The sequence below is a fragment of the Mauremys reevesii genome, linkage group 8, assembly GCF_016161935.1.
Source record: "Mauremys reevesii isolate NIE-2019 linkage group 8, ASM1616193v1, whole genome shotgun sequence".
Classification (NCBI taxonomy): domain Eukaryota; kingdom Metazoa; phylum Chordata; order Testudines; family Geoemydidae; genus Mauremys; species Mauremys reevesii.
The window spans coordinates 91,366,222-91,383,351 of record NC_052630.1 but is presented as its reverse complement, the minus strand read 5'-3'; the positions used below and the strand labels follow the sequence as shown (position 1 = coordinate 91,383,351).

Genomic DNA, 17,130 nt, shown 5'->3' with positions numbered 1-17,130 from the left:
CAGAGTAGTCGGCTTTCTGTTTCCCATCTTTTGCATTTAGAAGATTTAGCATAGAAATTTTCATTTGCTGCCCCAACTATTTCTATTTCTGAAAACAGAACAATTGGGAACAATCTGGATGGGAACACTGATCTTCCCTGGGTGGTGGTAAGAGGTTTGACATATACTGTATAAGGCCTTTTGTACTGTCACTAATGGCAGCAGCCAAGTCTCTGCTGCCTCAAAGAATTTTTTGAAAACGAAAGAAACCGCAACAACAAAATTCAAGCAATTGAAAATGAGGCCTGAAGTCATCAGTAGGTTTCTGGTTCTAATTTATCCTTATCAAATGCCTGTGTGGTGGACTATGCAAAATGAATCAATCTGAGTGTAATTCTCAGGGAACAAGAGTCTGCATTACAAAAACCATCACCACCTCTATAGTTGTCTCTTGCTAACTGGCTACCCCATTGGTAGTCTCAGTAGAGTGGCCAAGGATTTGAATGGACTTTAATCCCTGGAGTAGATTCCTTCTGGGCTGAGGCTTGTTGACTATCTGGTAGGACAGTGTGAGAAAACTTGCCCTGCCACAAGGTGTGCTTCACCTGTTTTATGGATAGAGGACTCCAGCCTCCCATTCTGAGGATGAATAAAGAACTTCACTCCCTAAGGGAATTTATCCAACACATTTCACCAGGAGTGATGCTGGTGCCGTAGCTGGACAGCTGATACAGCTCTTCCCCCAAATCCCTCTTCCACACAGTACCACTGAAGAGTTTGGGCTGGTGAAGATACTGGATGTAGGAAAGTTTAGGTAGGCGGTTTAAGGTATGGATGGAGAGTTCAAACCCTGGATGAGATTTTAGGGTGCTTGCTTAGGAGCTGCTATCTCTTGATACTTTGTGGAATTGCTTCCTCTTGGATCTTCCCACACCCACTGCTGTGACCTAGTTCTGTGTCATCTGTTACTTAAATGATAAATTTAGGACTAAGGGCTTATCTAGAAATGGAATTACTCAAAAATAGCTCCATGTATGGACGCTCTTACTCTGGAATAAGGATACCTTTCAAAGTGGATTAAGCTTAACCAGGAGTGCCCAACCTACAATCCGTAGGCCATACATGGCCTGTCAGAGCATTTCATAAGGCTTGCAGCCTGTTTCAACACAATATACGAGGGACCGGTTCATTAACATTTTGTCATGTTTACATCATTTTAGTTTACACAAGTGTATAAATAGACAATACTGTACTTAGAAACAACCTACCTACCTACATACTAAACAAGATGAACCTAAAATATAAATCAATACAGGCGACTTTAAATCGTATTAAAATATGTAGAATCTGTTTGGCCCACACAAGATTGTGCTTAGGTTTATGTGTCCCTCCTGTGTAGTAAGGTTGGACACCACTGAGGTAAGCCAAAACAAGACACTCTTATTTGGCAGTAAGAGAATGCACGCATAGAGTAAAGAGTAATTCAGGAATAGCTTTTGCTCTTTAAATTCAAATCCTATGTATTAACTTTTAAGTGTAAACAAGTGCTGTTGCTTCTGGATCTCTGATTTATTTATTTTTCTGCCTTCTTTCCCTGCTCCTTCTGAATTCTGGGGAACTCCCAGCAAGCAGAGTTTGTATGTGGATGCAGCAGCATATTTGCGATTGAGCCCAAACTTGCTACTCAGTTACACAACGGGTTCATGAGCCTATCACTTCTTCCAACAGGCAGGAGCTCAGCGTGCTTTCTTGATTGGGTCTGCTGTTTTTTAAGTCAAAACCTGACCAATTTGTCTGTGAGCTAGGTTATACTGCCCCTTGAGTGTTTTGTTTTTAAACAGCTGTCTCACAATTTAAATAATCTGGTTTGTAGAAACCATGTGGAAAATATAAATTTAAACATTACTGTGTTCTATCTGGACCTCAAATCTTAAATGTTAATTTTGGTCCATTCCACACAGCCTCAGTAACTAGGATTAGAGGTGGGTATTTGTAGGGGTTGGAGGGAACTGGAATTCACACCACAGGCTCCTGGCAAACCACAGGACTGTAATACAACAGCTGCTCTAGAAAATCCATGACATGACTGTTGTGTATTTGGTTGTCATGGTTTTTATTCCTATGGCAACTGAGTTAGATTATTAGGGGATAGCCCAGCCAGCTTCGGCGGGTTAGGTGAGCTCTGTGTCTGTAAATAAATGGTAGTTTTGTTAGCTCTGTGCTCTCTGCCTCAAGTGATTTCTTCCTAAACCGGCTGCCCCCAAGGATATAACAATGACAATAGACTCAATTAGTAGGCAGTAGAAGTAGTTGAGAAAAGGTAAGTATATTTCATGAAAAAATTCAAAAGAATTGAATGCATTTATTTTGTTTGACATTTTCCATGACATTTTTCATTATTTCTATTAAATGTTTTTTTTTTAAAACACCTTCATTTTGGTCAGAAAATAAAATACTTTTGGGAAATGGAAGGTTGGTAGAAAAAAGTGTGAGAGGCTGAGTATGATGTGGTGGTCTCTCCCCCCCCAACCCCCCATTAAATTAAAAAAAAATTGTATTCCAAATGAAAAATTTTCACATTTTTTATTTTGGTTATAAAGAAGTTTTCCATTGAGGGGAGAGGGTGGTTGCTGCAGTTTTGGACCAGCTCTAGTAGATGGATATGGCACATGTAAAGAATCAAGTCTGGATCCTGGGACCTTCATCTGCAAATCATCGGTCTCTACCACTTGAACAAAAGTAGAACTCTTTTTAACTGGCAGTAACAGGTCCTTTACCGCTAGAGGTGAACATTACGCCCAAAGCCAGCATGTTACTTTATCCTTTCATACCTGTATACCCCTCAGTAAGCAGGGTTCCTCTGAACCTTCACCCAGCGCAGCTCCCCTACCCCCAAATGATTTTTCTCAGCCTATTTAGAGCTAGTGTAACCTCCTTTTGCAGATTGTAGAGAAGGTACAGGGCCCTGCAAAGCCACTTTGTCTGTGCCTCTGCTTAAGTGTGTGTGTGTGTGGGGGGGGATTTTGTGTGCCTACTGCAATAGGGTGAGTTTCACCCAAAGAGCTGATATAGTTTTAGAAGTGACACTGTAAATGGCATCTTTTTAATCATCAAGCCTTTTCATTTATGTTTAGGGAATTGTGTCTGCCAACCTTACTGAATAAGGCTTTGCTATTGGTTAGCCTTGGAAAGCCAACAGAGCTACCCAAGAGTGAGCTGGATTTAATTCTGGCTCACAACACCAGTAGACTGTTAATTAGGTTGCAGTCACAGAATCTTTTATTCCTGATGATGATAATGTATGAGTTAGGACACAGCTTGACTTTCAAATCCAAGGTTAAATTTGCAGGGCTAGCAGGTGGAAAGAACATTTCTTTAATTGTAAACTTTACAAATTCACTCTGGAATCATTGAGAAACAAAAAACAAGGTTCTCCTTGATGCTGTTATTTAGAGTCACTCTTTAAAGAACTGCTACATGTGTGTATATGCAATGTACCATCCTTTTGAAGGGTGTTCTCCATGTAGCCTATGGCACTCTTTCAAATTGAATGCTCAACAAGAGAATTATAAGTAACTGTTCTATAATGAATAATCATGTTGAATCTTTTTTTGGATTTTTTTTTTTACTAAATGTTTGTGCTGCACTTTGAAGATTAATTAGTTAATGATTCTGCCATGCTTTGAAGATGTAAAATGCAGTCTCTAAGTGCTAAGTGTTATCATTATCACATTCTCTTTGAAGTTTTACAAAACTCCATCACGTAGAGGTCTCCTTCTCAAAGTTCTTCATGCCTTGGTAGCAATTTGTAATTGGAGAGAGAGCGAGAGAATATCCTTAAGTGCTCTCTTTTTTTTTAATACTCTTAAACTTTTTTCCCCTCATATTTACAGCAGAATTAAGGGACTGCGCAAAAGCTTTTGCACTCTTAGTGTTTAAATCTTGAACATTCAGCTTCCACAACCTCTGTCCAACGATGGGCCTTTATTTGGTGGCATGATTGGTTTCAGTCTCTTTCATACTAGTATGAGATGGAATCCTAGCATGTACATTTTAAACAAGATGTATGTATACCATCCTACATGTTAGAGAGAATATGGAGAGAGATTATGATAATGTACTTTTCAAAACTGTCCTGGACACTCTGCAAATGGAAAAGGGAGGAGAAAGTGCATCTTGAGCTGAAAGCAGAGAGATCTACAAAAGGCCACTGTCTTGGCCAGGTCTTTGGAGGCACACGAAATAAAATTGCTAGCGAAGAGCCCTGCACTATTTCATGAGAGCACCAGCTAGCTTGTAATTCTGGAACTGAAATAAGTTTGACAAATGCAGCCTTAAGTTAGAAGGCAGGCAGGCAGGCAATCCACCTTGGGGTTCCTTTTTGCCAGGCTCTTGTGCTTATAGAACCTGTCCCAAGATTGGCTTTGCTGGAAATATGAGATATTAAAGTATAGTCACTCATTTTAGAGATTAAAAGGTTTGGGGTGAGGGAGAATAGAACCTAAGAAGAATATCTGCTTGATTTTGTAGCGGGGAACAAGAAAGTAGGAAGACTCTGCAGGGATTTCTTGTTGCTTTAGTAGATGGAAAATAAGAGTGCACCTGAAGGAAATAAAGCTTATTTTTTCAGCTGTAGTAGTCCTTGCTTATCTGACAGGAGATTGTATGCTGTGGTCATAGAAAAATAAACAGGGGTTATGATAAAATTGGCAGTCTCTGGAGAAGGCTGCCTTAAACTAACTCACTAGCTGAAGGAAATGAACCAGCAGAACTTTTTGAAAAGGAAGAGCAAGAAGTGGCCATTAAGGATGGTAGTGATTTTGGTAATTAGTTGGAGGTTTGAGAACAATCAGTTCATTAGGAAAGTGAACATTTTTGTTTTCTCAAGTGAGGAGCTGAATTTAAAGCATGACTCGTTAGCAAAATAATAGAGTCTAGCTTTAATGCAGCAATTATTAAAGTTTTTTTTTAATTTTGCAAACTTTTTATATAGTGTAGATGGAATAATACTCTTTGAGTTACTTTTAACTGAGTGGTTAAATCCCAGATTCTTCACTGGTAACATTCAAAAATATATTTTTAAAACCCATTTTAAAATTTTTTATTTTGGTAAAATTTCAGAAATTCAGCCTTTGTATATGAGTGAAAGATTAGTAGCCTAATTGTCAGGGTTGTTGATATAATCACTTTGTTAAATCATAAAAGTGTAGGACTGGAATGGACCTCGATATGTCATGTTGTCCAGTCCCCTACACTGAGGCAGGACTAAATATTATCTAAACTGGTAGTCACCAACCAGTTGATTGTGATCTCCGGCAGCAGTGCAGTGTGGCTGCCGCTAAGGCAAACTCCCTGCCTACCCCAGCCCCACACTGCTCCCGGAAGTGGCCACTGCAGCCCTGGGAGCAGGGGTCTCCCTCCGCGCGCTGCTCCTGCCTGCAAACACCACCCCTGCAGCTCCCATTGGCCAGGAGAGCTGTAGGGGGCAGTGCTTGCAGAGAGGAGCAGCACTCAAAGCCACATGCCCCCCATCCTCCACACCCCAGGGGTCTCTTAGCCTTGCTGTGCCCACTGTCGACCGGGAGCCACCAGAGGTAAGTGCTGCCTGGCGGGAGGTCACACCCCAACCCTGAGCCCTATCCTGGAGCCAGCACCCCAAACCCCCTCCTGCACCCCGACCCCCCTGTACCCCAAGCCCCAGCCCTGACTTCCTCCCAGAGCCAGCACCCCATATCCCCTCCTGCACCCCAACTACCTGCCCCAGCCCAGAGCCCCCTCCTGCACCCAAACTCCCTCCTAGAGCTTGCACCCCTGACTCCCTCCTGCACCCCAACCCCCTGCCCCAGCCCGGCGAACGACTGAGAGAGGGAGGGAGGGATGGAGTGAGTGGGGTGGGGCTTTGGGGAAGGGGCGGGGTGTCGGCGAAGGGGTAGGGTAGATCCCTGAGTTGCCCTTAGATTCAAAAAGTGATATTGGGTGTAAAAAGTTTGGAGACCACTGATCTAGACCATCCCTGACAGGTGTTTGTCTAACCTCTTAAAAATCTCCAATGAGGGACATTCCACAGCCTCCCTAGGTTATCTGTCCAATTAGGAAGTTTTTCCTAATGTCTGACCTAAATCTCCATTGCTGCAGTGTAAGCCCATTGCTTCTTGTCCTGTCCTCGGTGATTAAGAAGAACGCTCCTCTTTATCACAACATTTTACATACTTGAAGACTGTCATCGTGTCCCCCTTCAGTCTTCTCTTCTCCAGACTAAACAAACCCAGTTTTTTCAACTTTCCTCATAGGTCATATTTTCTATACCTTCAGGCATTTTTGTTGCTGGCCTCTGGACTTTCTCCAATTTGTCCATATCTTTATCAAAGTGTGGTGCCCAGAACTGGACACAATACTGCAGTTGGGGGTTTCTCAATACTGAAAAGTGGTTAAATCCCAAAATCTACATGGATGACCTTTTAATTTAAATATCCATTGTTCACAACTTCTTGAGAGCTTAAATGTGTGGTATAGCACATACATGAACCTATAGTATCTTCAAATAAACGGTGAACTTTTCGCTAAAGTACAGAGCCCAAAAAAGTGCTGAACACACTTCTGACATCTTCCACCAGTTATTCCACACCTGTACCAGAAGCAAGCAGCTAAAATGTTTGCTGGCAGTCTTTTAACATTCTGATCTGCCACCCACTAAACAACACAGCAGTTCTCTCCAGCAGCCCGTACTTGTGACTTGCAAAACCTGCTGCCAGGCAGGGAAACTAATAATAAAATGCAAGTTTAAAATAGTGAACAGAAGTTCAGTACTCTGCTACAAAACATTCCTGTACATACTTTGATGGCCTGATTTTCAGAGATGCTGAACCTCTTGTTTCAAAATGTAAAAAAAGTAATTTTTTCTACTTTCTAATATTGGGGAAGGGAAAGAGGGTACAAAACTGGTTTGTGTGAATGCTATATCCTATATTTTGTTATGACGAGGAGTTTAAGAGACAGACTCAGCATAACCAACTCTAAGTGTTCAAAAATTGTGAGTCAGGCGCCACAAATCATGACTGGTTTAAAAATCATGAACATTTAAAAATATTAAATCTGGGTTGTTTTTTTTCATGTGCCTTGTGTTTTTTGAGCCTTTATGGTTCATGTTTTCAAGTTTTTCTCCACAACGATGAGGACTAGAAATTCTAGATATTTTTTTTAAATAACACCTAATAACATGACTCCAGGAGTTGGGCCATAAAGAAAAACATGAAATATCATGATACGCTCAATAGTATCGCAAAAGTTGGCAACACTAAAACTTTTCAGATCATGCAGGATTTCTACTCCACATAAACCACTCTCATCCCAAAGAAAGTATCTTGACAATGGCTAAACAAAGTTTCTGCCTACAATTTGCATCCTGTCAGCTAATTACTAGGGTTTGGGGGTTTGCTTGTTTTTTAACATGCACAGTGCAGCTATCACGGTGTTGTTATGCTGACATATCAAAAGTAACACTGAAAAACAATTCCCAACCCCACAAAGAACTGACAGCCTCAGAAAACATTTAGGAAATAGCAATATTCACAAATTTTGTTGACCTTCAGGGCAAATGAATTATACAGTGGTGAGCCCTCCAATTGAGAATGCTAAGGCCATAGATGCTGATTACTTGTACATCTGGAGAAGTCATTTTGATCATTGCAACTGACCTCGGTTGCTGGCTAGCCACAGAGAGTGAGAGAGAGGCCAAAATTCTCAGCTTCATTCTCTTGTGTGAAAGTTAAATCATTATTTGGAGAGGAAAGAGGAAGTGAGAGGCAGTGGATAGGGAACTTGACTAGAAGTCAGGAGATCTGTGTTGTCTTCCCAGTTCTGCCACTGACCCTACTGTGAGACTCTGAGCAAGTCACTTCAGCTCTGCATCCCCTTTAGTCCTTTGTCTGTCTTTTCAATTTAGGTTGTAAGATCTTCTGATCAAGGATTGTCTCTTTACTGTGTGTTTGTACTGTGTCCAGCACAATGGAGCCCTGAGGTTGTTTGGGATCTCTAGGCACTACTGAAATACACATAATGATAAAGGACAAAAATAGCAATAACTGTACAAGATAAATGCACTGAGCTGGACAGAGAGAAGCCATATCCAGTCTGGGAAACCCAAGAAGGTGCTAAGCTGTTGAGGATGTACTTCAAATAACAATCTTCCACTCGGGTATTGGAAGTACATCATCTGGTTGTGGCTTGAAATATTCCCCTGCATTGATTCCATCCGGAATACTGCAGTATCCTGATAATGTATGAGAACCAGAACATGAAACTGACTTGCCTATTTTCAGCATCCATCCTGAGGGAAATTCAAGAAGTAAATTCTTTATTAAAGGTGAAATGTTAATTAGATCTTTTCCCAAAGATCTTTCAAGTTTCTAATCAAAGGAGGCGTTTGTAACACAAGTAAGGAAATCTACTTTTTTTACAAAACGCATCCATCTAAAGCTGATGCAGTCCCGTTAACACTGTTAGGCAAAAAGCCAAAGTAATTCAGCTATTAAAAGTTTGGTTTTAGTTTGTCACAAGTGGAAAGGACAATTTGGCTTGCGTGGAATTGAATCCGGTCGTTGTCCTGATTGCATACAAATTGGAGTCTTATGCTAATGAGTTGGTGTTCACCCTCTTCTGTGAGTTGTTAGTGTTTTTTCCTCTTGCTTTAAGAGAATCAGTGGGAGTGCAGCTGTCTAATGTCATCTGTAGGAGAAACCTAGCAGTTGTGCTGCATATCTGTTGCTTCCTTCATCTTGTGTCAGTCTTTTTTTGGTAACAGGAGAGGTATACACCTTAAGTGACAGCTAGGAAATCTCCATATGACTGTAAGAGAAAAAAAATCCAAGTGCTATTTCTGTGTCTCTAGGTGCAGTTCTTCGGGAGACCAGGACTCATGGTTTTAATGTGTTTTGTCAGAGGTGGTACGAATATGAGTGTCTAATTCTGGTGACTTGAATTTAGTGTACTTAGATGTATATCAACCTTATCATGGACAGACAAGATTATATGTGTTTCTCACTGAGCCATGTCTGTTTTGTTAATGTCATTGGGTATAAATTACTGGCATACAGCTGTTGTGCTGACTTTTTTTGTAGTGTCCGGCAGCTGTTTCTTTGCTAGGATTAAATGTCTACTTAAAGTTTTTAAGTCTCACTTCATAAATTAAAACTTTGTTGAAACACTTCCTATTTTAATAATGAAGCAAGTGCAGTCTAAGGAATGAGTGAACATGCTCTAGGTACTGGAGTAGGACTTCGGGATCCTGTCCCCAAGAGCTATATTTCAAGCTCTATTGCTGACTCACTGTATGACCTTGGTCAAGTTACTGTGCTTATTTGGTCCTCACTTTCCATCTGTAAAATGAGTATAATAATGTTAACCTACCATAAAAGGGGTTTGCAAGAGCTTTGGATGAAAAGTGCTATAAAAGAGCCTGGTACAACGACCATGATGGTGATTGATTATAATGAGCAGTATTGTTTTGTGCAAAAAGGACACATAATTTTTAAAATAAAATTGTGTGCCCATAAAGGCCAAAGGGCACAATTACAAGCTAAAGCCATAGCCCAAGGTGGGAGGTTCTGGTGCCACTGCAGCTCAGGAGTGTGGTCATTGTATCCCCATTTGACAGAGAGCTTGTGTTCCCCTGAAAAGCGGCCAGCTTTGCTAACTGGTACAGGGTGACAGGGCCAGGGCTCTGTTCTCTATAGTTAGAGCCCTACCAAATTCACAGTCCATTTTGGTCAAATTCACAGTCATGGGATTTTAAAAATAATAAATTTCATGATTTCAACTATTTAAATCTGAAATGTCATGGTGTTGTAATTGTAGGGGTCCTGACCCAAAAATAATTGTGTGGTGGTCACAAGGTTATTGTAAGGGTGGGGGGGAGGGGTTGGCAGTACTGCTATCCTTACTTCTGCATTGCTGCTGGCGATGGCACTGCCTTCAGAGCTGGGCAGCTGGAGAGTGGTGGCTGCTGGCCAGGAGCCCAGCTCTGAAGGCAGAGCCACCACCAGCAGTAGCGGAGAAGTAAGGGTGGCAAGGTATGGTATTGCCACTCTGACTTCTGCACTGCTGCCTGCAGAGCTGGGCCCTCAATCAGCAGCCACCAATCTCCGGCCTCCCAGCTCTGAAGGCAGCCAGCAGCGCAGAAGTAAGGATGGCATGGTATGGTATTGCCACCCTTACTTCTGTGCTGCTGCTGGCAGGGCACTGCCTTCAGAGCTGGGCGTCTGGCTAACAGCTGCCGCTCTCTGGCCAGTTCTAAAAGCAGCGCAGAAGTAAGGGTGGCAATATCGTGACCCCCTCTAAAATAACCCCTTGTGACTCTCTCTCTCTCTCACACACTCACACACACACACACACACGCGCGCAGCTCCCTTTTGGGTCAGGACCCCCAATTTGAGAAATGCTGGTCTTCCCCCCGTGAAATTTGTATAGTATAGGATAAAAGCACACAAAAGACCCGATTTCACAGGGGAAGACCAGATTTCATGGTCCATGACGCATTTTTCATGGCCATGAATTTGGTAGGGCCCTATCTATAGTGAAGCATTTTCTGGAAGCTTGGAGCAATCCTTGGGTTCAGGGACCACCACTGGTGTCCATCCCTTGTACAAATGAGGGTGTGGTGTAGTTGGGAGAAAGCTTCTTGCATCCTTTTAATCCCATCTGGCTCACTCTGAGGTCCAGATATTATTGAGCCCTGAATGATGGGAACCATATTTACTGAAAGTTCCGCAAAATATTTGTACCAGATCATGAAAATATATAAACCAGATGATTTTAGCAGATCAGACCATAGCCTCATTAAGGGCCATCTATTAGTTACTTTTTTAGGCTATTTTGAATGTTCAACGCACTCATGATCTGCCACTGAGAAAAGTAAACAAACTTTTTCTAATGGAGCAGAATGCATGGGGGGATTCATGTATAAACTGTATAATAGACTTCCCTTTAATTTTTTAACTTATGTTTTCTATAGACACATAGTATCCATTGGATTCGTATCATCCTGAGTTAAGGTTCTCTGAACATTTTCCGCCCAAATATTATTTGTAATAGTAGTATTTGCATATAACTTGCTTATCATTGTTTCCATCACAGACTTGAATTTCAAGAAGTGTGTAACCTCAGTCATCAATGTTTTGCAGTCAGTACTGCTAAGCAAGGGGATGGATTTTACTTTCGTGGTGTTGGTTTATTTGTAAAGTGTGTGTATATTCAGTCATTTTCAAGTGAAAGAGCTAGCAGTTTCAGGTGTATTTCTGGGCAATCACTTTAAAAACAGCCTCCTAATTCAGAGCCCCACCACTCCATATTACAGATCAGTGCAGTGCTTCCATTTTATTTTTGTGGAAACTCCCCCATTGGTGGGTGCTTCTTCCCACTAATGTAGCTTTGTTTGTGTTTTTGTTCACTCTCCCTTCCTCCCCTGTTGGCTTCCTGGTGTTAGGCTGCTCGTGCTCCTGGGAGTGGGCCGAGCTGTGTATCGAAGCAACAAAGTGAAGGTTATTTTGCAGGCTGCTTTCTTGTAGCCATGTACAGATGAACTGCTCTCACGTTCTTCTGAGCTGGAGGGGAAAGCAGGAGGTTTTTCAGGGAGTTGTTCACAACAGCAGTAGTATGTTTGCAGTGGGGAGTATTGGCGGTTGTGCAGCTTTCTTTTCCCTCCTTCCTTATGGGCCACTCTTCCCATCATCCCTCAGGTAGGGAAATAATGTACTAGTGCTTTGGGAATTTGGAGGGGGCGATGTTCTACGAGTATTTGAGTGGTTGGGGATTCATCCTTGGGAAAAGTGGTTATTTTGTATGACGCCTTCCAGGAGAAGCTGCATGGACAGAATGGGTCAAAGAGCAGCTTTATGAATTGTATGGAGAATGCAGGAACTAAGGAAATGTCCAGGTGTGCTAAAGGAACTGTTAGAATCTGTTACAATTCATTGTATACTAAGAAGTCGAGTTCATGGCAGTGAAACAATGGCTACAGAAAATGTGGTGTTCTCCACAAAAAAAATATTCAAGTATTACTAAGGACATGACCAAATTGAACAGTTTGGATTTTAGAAGTTAAATCAGGAACATACATGATTGTGAGACATGAAGTTTTATCTCCCTTCCAATACTACTACTTGTTGTTGGCTTTAGGTATTATATTCTTGCTATTTATGCAAACGTGAGGTATTTTGAAGATGCCATGTATCAATGCACCCATCTCCTTTGACTTTCCTTTCCAGTCCCATTCATTTTTTTCCTTTTCACTCCATAGTTCTTGCTGACAATCTGAAGTCTAACCCAGGAATTAAATGGCAATACTTTAGCTCAGAAGAAGGCATCTTTACTGTGTTTCCAGCACACAAGTTCCGGTGTAAGGGAAGTTACGAACACCGTAGCAGGTATGATTTTACTCTTTTTGTGTTCAGATGGAACCAAGTGCTAAAATTATATTCTCAAAATATTGTTTTCAATCCAGCATCCCGTTTTTCTAAAAAAATCTTCATGAACGTTGAATCTTAATCAGCAAATCAAACTTTCAGTAGAGATTTTACTTGGAAAGATAAAATAAGGTTACCCTCAGACACACTCACCTCTCCCTAGCTTCAGCTTAATAACCTTAACAGCCAGCAAACATTTGTAAGTAATGCCTCAGCCTGCTAACATTTCATAGATGGTAGAGAAACGCAGAAGATGGTAGAAAATCAGTTCTTCATTTTCTGCTAGGAAACGTACTTGAAACTGACAGGGGCGACTCTATGTTTTTTGCCACCCCAAGCACGGCAGTCAGGCGGCCTTCGGCAGCACACCTGCAGGCAGTCCGCTAGTCATGCGGATTCGGCGGCATTTCTGTGGGTGATCTGCCGCCGATTCCGGGCCTTCGGGTACCCACTGCCAAATTACCTCCAAAGCCGTGGGACCGGCGGACCTCCCGAAGGCATGCCACCAAAGGCTACCTGACTGCCGCCCTCACAGCGACCGGCACGCCGCCCCCCCCCCCCGCGGCTTGCCACCCCAGGCACGCAGTTGCTGCGCTGGTGCCTGGAGCCTCCCCTGGAAACTGAACAATAAACTAGGGAATAAGTGGTTGGATGATTCAGATAGCCATGCTAATAATCTGTTTATGATGTAACCCTGTTGGAAAGTAGTTTCAGTACAATTTTTTCCTCCCTGGGCTCTCGTGCCCTTCACTATATGAACTTAGCACCAATGCATAGAGCAACCTGGTGAGAGGTTGTAATATTAAGTTATTCCTACAATTGAATTTCACATCCGCCATTTTGAAATGTCTACTCCTTTGCAAGTGCTGTAATGCAGAGTTACTGGGCCTGATCTTGCAATCATTTCTTGGAAGGAACTCCCCACTGGTTGCAGTGGGAAGTTCTGCCTGTCTGGAGACTGCAGGATTGAGGCCTACTTCCCTTCTGCAGAAAGGCCTCTGAATTCTCCTAGTTACATTTTTTTTAAATGCATGGTTAACATTGAAAGTAATGGACTACTTAGGAAGGCCTTACAGCTTTGTAATTTGCTTGCCAGCATAAGAAGGCACCTCGTGGTGGTCTTTTGAGAAAATCTAGTCGCCTTTGACTCTCTCCTTGTATATTAGCTAACCTTGCTGGATAATGAATCTTACTGAGGAGATATTAGTTCATACAGGAATATTTCCATATAAGAGAGAGACGATCATAGAGACTGAAAAATGTGTTTTGCTTATCTGTCAAAATTGAGCAATCTAATCTAATATGTAGGTGTTCACCCCATAGTCGTCATCATATGATCTGAGTGCCTGGGCTTGTTTGAACATACTGTGGTGTGAGAAGGGTGTGGTGTAAAGATTGAGAGCCAAGAATACTTGAGTTCTAATCTCAGATCTGACAAAGACTTCCTCTGACCTTGTGCAAATTACTCAATCTCTGCTTCAATTTCTCCATAAGTAAATTAGAAATATTTTTTACCAGTATTTACCTGAGAGGCTTTATTGGATGAACTAGTTAACCTTTAAGTGCTTTGAAGATCAGAAGTACTGTGTAAATGATAGGTATTAATACCACTGTAGAGCTGCAGCCTATTCTATAATTAAGAACTGGTTTGTGCCAGCTGTTTATTTCAATACTTTTTCTAAAATATTCTTCATTTCCTCTAATAAGACTTCTGTGGGTGATTTTGATGTACTAAAAATTAGATCCCAAAACTCATGCTTAAAGTCAAGTAGTTTTAGGTCAACGCTAACAGGGAAAAGGGTTCTGTTGTTTTTACTTCCTATTCAAGATCCTTCTAATTTGTTCCAGCTTTGGGACCCTGAAAAGAGATCTTTGGTAAATCTTTCTCACATACCTCACGGTATCAAACTATATCTGAACATTTCACCAAGTAGTATATTTTGATGTTGGCAAACATACACACAAAAACGCTAAGTGCCTTTAGCAGACTTTGACAAATTTTGATAATCCAGTTTAAAAATGCACAGATAAGAAGGGCTTGTGGAGCATGACCTATGTGCATTACATTCCAATGCATTCATAGAAAAGCCCTTCCTGGCAGGAGCCTTATTCTCATTGTGATAAACCAAACCTACTGTGCTAACGCAATTATACACAGCTTGCACAGATTTTTACTTGTCATGTAACCAGCAAACATCCAGTATTGTATTTATCTCTCCATATGGTCAAGATTGACTGCATCAAGCGTTCATCATGTCACTCTTACTCATTCTGTTTCCAAAATCTTTGTGCTGTGTATGCTGAGATAGTTACAGACAGTTTCTCTGAACACTGTCACCGCTGATGCTTTAACAAAACAGTTAATTCACTGCAAGTTGCTGGTTGATAACTAAGGCCGAATGTTCCAAAATTAGGGCCTAAAATTGAGCACCTACATAAGTAAACACCCAAATAAGAGACCTGATTATTAGTGGTGCTGAGCACCCACAACTCGCATTAGAGTCAGTGGGAGTTGAGCATTCAGGATCTCTAAAGATCAAGCCCTTTTTATTTAAGTGCCTTAATCAGGATTTAGGTGCCAAATCTGCAGAAGTTCTGAGAGGGGTGAATTGCTACTTAAGAAAGCTCATAGGTGTGGATCATTCTATAGTAGCTGGAATCTTCTTTAGTCAGTTATTGTGCAGGGGACTTGTTCAGACTGTGTCACTGAGTTAATACACTTCTAAAAAAATTACAGGTTGTAGAACCTCTGGACGTCCATCTGCCAAAACAGTCATTGTGTGGCCTTGTTATTGTCCTCCTGCTTCCCTGTCATTTGTCAATTGTCATTGCATGATGTATGAAATTAGGCTCCAGTCATGCAAACATTTATGTGCAAACTTAACTTGACTCACATGAATCATCTCTTTGACTTCAGTGGAACTACTCAAAGGCATGAAGTAAAAAGTAAGTGGTTGCAGGATTTGGACTTTAGATTGTAAACTCTTTGGGGCACGGACCTTATCTCACTCTCTTTGTGAACCCTGCTACCTGACTAATGCTTCCCAGCCCTGCAACCCTACTCGCAAACTCATTAGGTTAAGTTTTTCAAGGTATTCTTCGCTAATGTAAAATTTCATGAAGCCAAGCAAATATTCAAATTTTCTTTTCCATTTCTTTTCAGTTGTATGCACTATGGAAACTGTGAGCTGAGAGGTCATCATGATGTCAATATGTTTGTGTCATTTCAGGCCTGTCTATGTCTCTACGGTTAGGCCCCAGTCTAAGCACATAGTTATCATTGTGGATCATGGGGCTTCAGTCACAGAGACACAACTTCAAATTGCCAAAGATGCAGCTCAGGTTATTCTGAGCTCTATAGATGAACATGATAAGGTGAGTTTGCACTAAGCCACTAGTGTGTCTTTCCTTAGTTTTAACCATCCAGGGTGCGGGGGGAGGGGAAGCAGAGGATTGTTTACATTTATCTAAAACAAAATCATTTTTCTGAGTTATTTATCTGTAATGCTTTCAGCTTTTTAGGAAACATTTTGTAACCATTTTTGTAATGGGAAGCATTGTGAATACAGTGCATTAGGTGCAGGACCAGATGTTAGGAGAGCTGTGTACTAATCCCAACTCTACCATTTGGCACACTAAGTGGCCTTGGGCAAATCATTTAACCTCCTGAGACCATTTTCCAGGCTGTGAAATGAAGATAATTTACTTCACTACCTTACGGGATGGTGTGAAACATAATTAATGTCTGCAAAGCTCCTAGAGAGTTTAGATAAGAGAAGAGGATGGCTAAAGCACAGGGGCTGGGTTCCATTTTGCAGCTATGTTGCAGACATTCTGCATGATATTGGGGTCACTTTACCTTTCTCTGCCTTAATTTTTTTCATCTGTAATATAGGAATAAGACTTAATACATGGAAAGAGTTTTAAAATCCTATGTAGAAGGTACTATGGTTCCAATTCAGCAGAATACTTAAGTATGCGCTTAAAGTTAAACATGTGCTTAATTGTTTTGCTGAATCGGGGGGTATATGAAGGAGAAATATTTATTATAAGTTAAAACAACACTTTTATTAATTATGCAGTAACTTGGTAATTTTAAAATCTGTTTTACAGGCACACATTTACTGCTGTTGCAGTATGCAGCGGTGTTCTTATTCTGTCACTACTTTTGCATTAGTCATAGCTCATAATAAAGTATGCCACTTATTTCATAAACTGTATCTTACTGATACATTTAATAGTGCAAGGATTATCACTACTTTCTTTAATTTATCCATAGGATAAAAAGTGGTGGTGAATTTGGCTCACTTTCAATAAAATATTAAAAGTACAGTAAGTTAGTATAGAGCTCATTATGTTTGCCTATGGAAATTTCCTAGTTTTTTTCCACAAGCACTCCATTTTTCTGTAGGTACTGGAGATTTATTGAAAATGCTCTCTGCAGATTTGGGGTTGAGATATCTATAGCTTGCTTAGATTTCTTGCCTATGAGAGTATGGTAACTATTATGTGTGAGCAGAATGAAGCAGATTTCATCTGGGAAAAAAAAGGCCAAAGTCTCTTTTTACCTTAATCAGCATAAGTCTAATCCTTTTCAAATGTGTGATGGATTTATGCCTCAAGCATGTTATTTTTTAACAATTGATTTTAAATCCACAGAAACTCGTCTGTTGGCTTATCATTGTGTGTGCTA

The 17,130-nt window shown here is 41.1% G+C and overlaps 1 protein-coding gene across 2 annotated transcripts in view; it reads left to right on the top strand.

Moving 5' to 3' along the window:
• Nucleotides 1–17,130, top strand: part of CACHD1 (cache domain containing 1) — a 189,310-nt gene that overhangs the window by 117,524 nt on the left and 54,656 nt on the right. For both annotated transcript variants that reach the window (XM_039486225.1, XM_039486226.1), the window contains exons 5-6: nucleotides 12,272–12,398; nucleotides 15,668–15,812. In XM_039486225.1, the coding sequence (XP_039342159.1) occupies nucleotides 12,272–12,398; nucleotides 15,668–15,812 (272 nt within the window). The remainder of the gene's footprint in view (nucleotides 1–12,271; nucleotides 12,399–15,667; nucleotides 15,813–17,130) is intronic.